Raw genomic sequence first — 6,997 nt, 5'->3', positions numbered from 1 at the left:
TTTTAAGTTACTCAATGATAGAGTTCTTCCACCCTAACTTGTGGCACCCTATCACTATTTTTTTTTTTTTGTACAAACTGTAAGTAGGTACCTAGGCTATTGAGCCCAGCCATCTAGACACTGAATTAATGTCGTCTTGGAGGAGCTGACAATCATTTTGATCACTAATTACCTTGAAAATTTTTTTTTTGTTTCATAAAATTAGTCTAGTATTGTGAGATTTTCAAAAGGGGAAGCTATAAACCCATTCGATCTGCTGGTGTTCTTACAGAACTTTCGATTAGTGTCAAGGGAGGGTAGTGAGGAGAAGAAATAACTTTTAGAGGGAAAGAGAGGCGGTTCATCCCTAATAGCTTCCATGGAGTCCCGCGAACGTCAAGAGTTTGAAGTGCCGCGCCAAGTGAATACGAAATAGGGTCTGAAGGTTTTTCGGTTCTAATTACTAAATTCAAGTTTAAATTCTTACCCAAAATATCATTCTGAGGGAACCATTTTCCAACGTTCACATTCGGAGGCAAAGTTTCCTGAAAGTTGGAGGGGTCGATTTTCCAAATAATCCACTGTTTGAGTCCGGAAAACAGCTTCAACAAGTTGGCCTTCCTTTTGGGGGTCAAATTTTCGCCATCTACAAAAGTGCCCATGGCAAAATAGATGACACCGGCGGGTGATGCATTGATGAAGTCTTCTATGTCCTGGAATGGAATAGGTAGAATAGAATTGAATATCTTGTTTATCCTGCTGAAATAGGACTGAAAAGTCCCTTTATCCCGGCAATCTAAATAAGGAATGGAAAGTTTTGGGTAAAACTGTATAATGACTATGTATAGTGTAGGTATACCCCTATTATTCCGCTAACATACAGCAGTAAAATTATAAAACAAATAATTTGAAATTTGTTTGACGTCATACCTATTTATCTGTATACCTACTTACCTATTTGTGGAAATTTCCATGTAAGTACCAAACTATGAGTATTTGTCAAAAAATTAATGTACCTAGATACCGACATTACCAACTTATCTACCTATACTTATTTATATTAACCTAATTTTAATTTGACCTTTTTCCCATAAGTTTTCAACCGTCCATTTCACTCTAACGTATACGAACCTACATACCTGTGGCAAAGGTTTCCCTGGCGTAATATGGATGCCTCTATCTTTATATTTTCTTCTCCTCTCTGTGCATTTCTCACTCACTTTACAATATCCCTCTCTCATCCTCTACTTCCCTCTTAAATGTGTCCTCTTTCCTTACTCCTCTCTCTATCCATTTCTTCCCTTTTCCCCATATCTCTCTCTCTCTCTCTTTCTTCTGTTTGTTTCCTCTATTCCTGTCCCTTTTTTCTCTATCTTTATATATGGATGCCGCCAATTTCAATCACGTTCGGGTTGTTCGGTTTCGGGTCCGTAACCAGATGGTGTGTGTCCACCAATGTCAACGCATTATGGGCCCTCAGGATGTCCTTGATGTTGGGCCACCTGGCAGCCCCCACCTTGGCGAAATGGTTCCGCATGATGGTATCAATACGGGGCAGGTAGATGAAGTTCTGGTACAGGATCTCGTAAGCCGTCAATAGACTGTTTATGAGCCTAGGTGGAGGGAAAGGTGAAAGTTTTTATGTTGTAAGACGTGTAAGAGAACATTCCGATCAGCTTAGTTATCTTGGTTGGTCTAGATTTTAAGCGCTAGGCCCCGTGGGTTCGTTTCCCGCCCGGGGCGGATTTTATCCTGAACGTATAATTTTCGTTCTTTGAACGGCTGGCTTTCTATCCTGTCTTCCTTCTCTCTTCGATTTCGGGACGGTAGGACCTTAGCAGTTACAGTTCGCTCTGTCAAACCTCTCCAATTACCTAGAACTGTCTTGGGCTACGCTTATTCCAAACGATGACACAGCAAAAAGTTCATGCCCAATCAGGCACTTATTCAAGTGCACACCAATAATTTAAAGTGTTTTACTAATGCTATCGAACCAGTGCTATTCAAAAATTGTAGTCATAAAAACAAAAATTAGAAAAATAAATGTGGGCAGGTGGGCCAATAAATGGTCCATTTTTTAGGTGGGCGAATAAATGGTACACTTACCCTATCGTGTCGCAGTTTTCTTTAGTGTTTTGGGTATCAGCTTCAAAACTTTCAAAATGGCTTATAGGTGTTATAGCTGCTGGAGCGACGATAGATTTTCTTTTCTATAGATTCTACATCCAGCTGTAAGCACAAGAACAAGAAACTAGAATGAGACTCATTAGGATTGCATGAGCCTTGAATATGAATAGCTATAATAATAAGAAGTATGAGTTATAGGTACCTATGTATCTACTTGTAATCTTTGCCTTGCATCAAGTCCTGAAAAAATCAATTGAAATTTCTTTCACCCTTGCCCCAAAATACCCACGAGGAAGAAGGTTTCCGTTTGTATGACTGCCGTGAATTTGTGTTAGGTATGCAATGTGCAACATTTAAATGAGAGTTACTTTTCTTGTCATCCCGTAGGAACCCTCAGAAGTATCAGAACAAAATTGCATCTGACAAGAGAATTATTATCCAAACTAGGTATGAAAATATTTTCGGACTTGTCAGTCATCATCGGATGCCCATGCCAACTTCCGAGATTATCATAGCCAATATAACTCTCATAAGATAAGTCCAAAACTCTAAAGGTAGAAACACACTATTATCACGTTACGTGAACTCATGGGGAGTCAGAAAGATCTAGTTCAAAGTTTTCCCATAATATTGTAGGTAATTTCGTTCATGATAGCCACACTGCCCTCACTTCACGTGAGCTCACGAGTGTATTCCTATCATAATTCCCTTTATTTTATGTCTGTTGACGGGGAAGTTTTTCGAAGATGACGAGACTAGAAGTCCTAGAAGAATGTCAGAATTTCATTAGTCTCGCCAGGTCTCGGAAAGTGTCACAGATGCAAAGATGCAGCTGGAAAGGAAGAGAGTAGAAAAATACCTCCGAGATATTCTCAAGATAAAACTTGCCGTGCACTTGTCTCCTGTCTTTATAAATGTTTAGAAGAAAAATGTTTCCCGACTCTACAAACATAATATAAATACCTACATAATATAAATACCTAGCTATTTATGTAGTAGGTACGTATTTATGTTAGGTTCCATGGCGGAAATCACTAAAGCCAGATTCGCCCAAGAAGAAGAAGAAGAAGAAGAAGAAGAAGAAGAAGAAGAAGAAGAAGAAGAAGAAGAAGACGAAGAAGAAGAAGAAGAAGAAGAAGAAGAAGAAGAAGAAGAAGAAGAAGAAGAAGAAGAAGAAGAAGAAAATACAAATTCGGGTGATAGTGAAAGCAACACAGCACATACCGCGGTCTCAAGTTGTGCAAACACCAAAAATGTTCCAACCCCGGATAGTGCATTTTGTGGCAAAAATGCCAGTTCCCGGAGTGATCATTTTCCTGCTTATTGAACGAATTCGGCGAATAACCGTAAAACATACGAGTATGTATATTATGGTGCTTGCAATAAATTTCCGGGTATGTTTATTATTTTTTTTTATTTTTTAATCATTTTAACTCAATTTTTATCCTGTTCCTGAGGATCAATCATGAGAGGCCACTTCCTGGACTTGCTACAAATGATGGCATTCTCCGTGGACACATTATCTCTGGGCAACCCAAACGCATTCCAGCTCCGTATCTCAAACGGATCTGCCAACACCTTCAATAGACTGAAGCTAGGACTCGCTGGTATATTCAACTCTCCCAATCTCTTCAGCCAGGACTGTGTCAGCTCTATTCTATAGTTACTAGTGAACGCGCCGAGGTAGGCCACACACGCGGACCCAATGAGAACATCGCCCACCATATTGTTCAACTCCGAGGCGAAGGATAACACAAGCTCCTTCCAGCGCACCTGCTCATCCCCCAACGCATTGGTCAACCTGCCAGCACGTTCCAACCGCGCCTTACCGAGCTCCATAGCCGCCTCTAACTCTGCCTTGGCCGCCATACTAGCATCAAACGTCGCCTCCAAGTTAGCAATCTGAGCTTCGACCTCGGCCAGACTCTGCTGCTTCCCTCTCAACACAGACATGATGGTGGCGAGTTCCTTCTCTGCTGCTTCTAGCTTGCGACGCTTGGGCTCTACCTCCTTGGCTACTTTACAGTAGACATCTATAGCGCGTACCCACACACAGAGAGACTTGGCTACTTTACTCTGGGCGGCCACTTTCTCTGGATCAAACTTGGGACTCTCAATGTAAGGTTTGAGTTTGTTGAGGATAGAATCCGGTACGTTATCCTTATCATACATCTGTAGCTTCTTCAGGAAGTCTACATCTCCCATGGCCACCTTAGCAGTGGTCCAGTCCACCTGTTTGTACCCCAGTAGAATAAGTACAGCCTCTAGTACAAACTGTACAAGCGCTGGAGGATTAAGAAACCCCTTCATCTCCCCAATGTCACTCTTGTTGAGTCCTTCCAATGCCTTCACAGCGGCTTCAAGGGCAGGCAAGGCTGCATCCAAGTCTTTCTGTGCATCATCTGCAATAGCTTGAGTTTCTGCTGCTTTTACTTTGACCACAGCTTCATCTGCTGCCACAACTTGTTGTACTTGAGAGGCAGCCGCTTTCTCCTTGGTAAGATTCTCCATCAGTTTTGCAGTGGCTTCTGATTTCTCTTTCAACTCGGGTTCCATTTTCTTCAGTTTGATTTGCATGGTGGCCACCAAGTCGTTGGTTTCGAAGATTTTGTTCAGACCATTCTCGATGCGATCCTTCATTTCTTTCACCTGAAATTCACACATAAATGTCATTGTCATTGCATATCACAATCTCACATATCAAAAGAATACTAAACGCAAGGCTGAAGTTATTTTTCATCCTCCATTGGTTCAGATCCGAGGCTCATTCCTTATGCCACTTACGCTCAGATGGTCAGAATGGTCAGATAGACCTGGGTCTGTCAGATGGTCTGAGCGTAAGCGACGGGCATTAGAGGATTTCTCACTCTGAAATGGACTCCTGCAACATCTTTCAAACACAAAAAAGATGTCCTTAGAATGGCATAACAGAGCTTGTTGACTTTACAAAGAGAGTACTTCAACATCTCATAGTACCTGTAACAAACTTGGGCCTTAGAAATCTAGATACCTACATACGCGGAAAACAATTTGAGTTTAAACTTCGCTTTTATATTCCCTGGTACACTTAGCTAGATTTTATGCAATGACTTGGACTCGAACCGACAACCTCTAGTTCCGAAGTTCTCTGCACTAACGACTACAGAAATTAAAAGAGAGATAAAGATAAGGGATGTAGTGGTTAGCTCCTTGGACTTCGGATCTGGAGGTCGGTGGTTCGAGTGGAATTGAATGATGTTCAAACACGGCTGTGGAATAGTCTTTCTTTCTTCTGACAGTTATGCCTCTTGGTAATTCTCAAAGGATTCGTCGGAAGGAGGAAAAAAAAAAAAAAAAACAGCTAGCTTGCAAACTTACGGATAGAGCAACTTTCAGCTTGTCCACATTCTTAATCTCCTGATAGAACCTATCCTCCTTGCTTGCACTGGACATGAAATCTCCAAACAGAAGTACAGGGGGATTCTGAACTACTGTCACATCGTCAAACTCCAGGACAGGAGTGCCGAAGTGCTTTTGACACACCTGGTGAAAGAAATGGAAGTTTTACTTAACTCAGGGGCCACAATCAGTTTCTTTTGAATCCAACAATCTGATTGGTTGATTGCAAGATTTTCAGCCAATCACATTGCATGATTCAAGAGTTAAATGTAAACCGAGGTAAAACTCTGATTATGGCCTCGGAGTTTTATGTAAGAAGTTAGAGGGTTTAATTTTATTAGAGAGAACTGTAACTGCTAAGGTCTTATCGTTCCGAAATCGCAGAGAGAAGGTAGACGGATAGGAGAAAGCCAGCCGTTCCAAGAACGAACCTTATCCGTTCAGGATAAAATCCGACCCGGGCGGAAATCAAGTTAATTAATTTATTTGCTAATCATGCAATATCTCTGTACAACCAGCCAGCCATGAATCATCGAGAAATAATTTGAAAATTACTGATCAGTTAGTTTTATGGGTATTTTATTTTTTCTAGGTGGTATTGTACCACCATCTTTTATTTTTTTAATCAAATTCTTTTATAACTAGATTTCTTTGATGGTGTGTCCATTGTACAGTGTTTTAAAGTTTTAGGCGAAAAAGTGAAATAAATTCAAGAATATCAAGATGAATGGGTGCCGAATGATGATCCAACGTGATATAGGGTGATGAAAATTATAAAAAAAAATTAAAATTTTATTAAAATTAAAGCACTCCCACTCATAATAAAAAACAAACTAACATGAAGAGTCGCGCGACACGTTTCCACTGACATTGCTAGGCGACATTCCTTTGATACGGACCGACTTTCATCGGATAGAAGTCGCATGGTCGCACGACTTTTTTTCGTGTCGCGCGACACGTTTCCACTATGCGATTTTTATCGCGCGACTCTGTCGCGCGGCAAAAATCGCGTTGGTGGAAATCCACCTTTATACTTCAAATGTTGTACTCCGGGTATGTTCTCGAGGAATTTCTGGATTTCTGCTTCGCATGTAATATCGAGAATTCCAAATGCATTGAAAAGCAATCCAACTTTGTGTTTTTCATCAAATTGCACTATGCGATTTTTGCCGCGCGACACTGTCGCGCGGCAAAAATCGCGTTGGTGGAAATCCACCTTTATGTATACTGCTAGGATGAGACTAAAAAATCCCTTTAGCTAAATTTACGATTAGGACTAAAAAGTTTATAACTTTATTTTGTCTCAGCTTTAGGATACAACTATTGTCAAACAGTGTTGAGGATAAAATTCCATACCTTCGCTGGGCTTGAACCCACGCCCTCTTGTTTACCAGGCGAGTAGGTACACTTGGGATTTAGATTTACATCATAATGCTTACATATTTGTAACTTATTATGATGTGGTTAAATTCTCAAACAAGTGAGGACAAATTTCCATACCTTGGCTGGGATT

The 6,997-nt window shown here is 40.7% G+C and overlaps 1 protein-coding gene across 1 annotated transcript; it reads right to left on the bottom strand.

The window, feature by feature from the left end:
* Positions 1-1,354: 1,354 nt before the first annotated feature.
* LOC103505255 lies at positions 1,355-2,486 on the bottom strand. The gene is made up of 3 exons (XM_026820592.1): positions 2,475-2,486; positions 2,147-2,208; positions 1,355-1,592 (listed from the first exon to the last, which is right to left on the bottom strand). The coding sequence occupies exons 1-3, from the start codon at positions 2,484-2,486 to the stop codon at positions 1,355-1,357; spliced, it is 312 nt and encodes a 103-aa protein (XP_026676393.1).
* Positions 2,487-6,997: the final 4,511 nt, after the last annotated feature.

Source organism: Diaphorina citri, unplaced genomic scaffold, assembly GCF_000475195.1.
Source record: "Diaphorina citri unplaced genomic scaffold, Diaci psyllid genome assembly version 1.1 scaffold159, whole genome shotgun sequence".
NCBI lineage: Eukaryota > Metazoa > Arthropoda > Insecta > Hemiptera > Psyllidae > Diaphorina > Diaphorina citri.
Note: the sequence above shows the minus strand (reverse complement) of the source record. Positions and strands in the feature narration are given on the sequence as shown.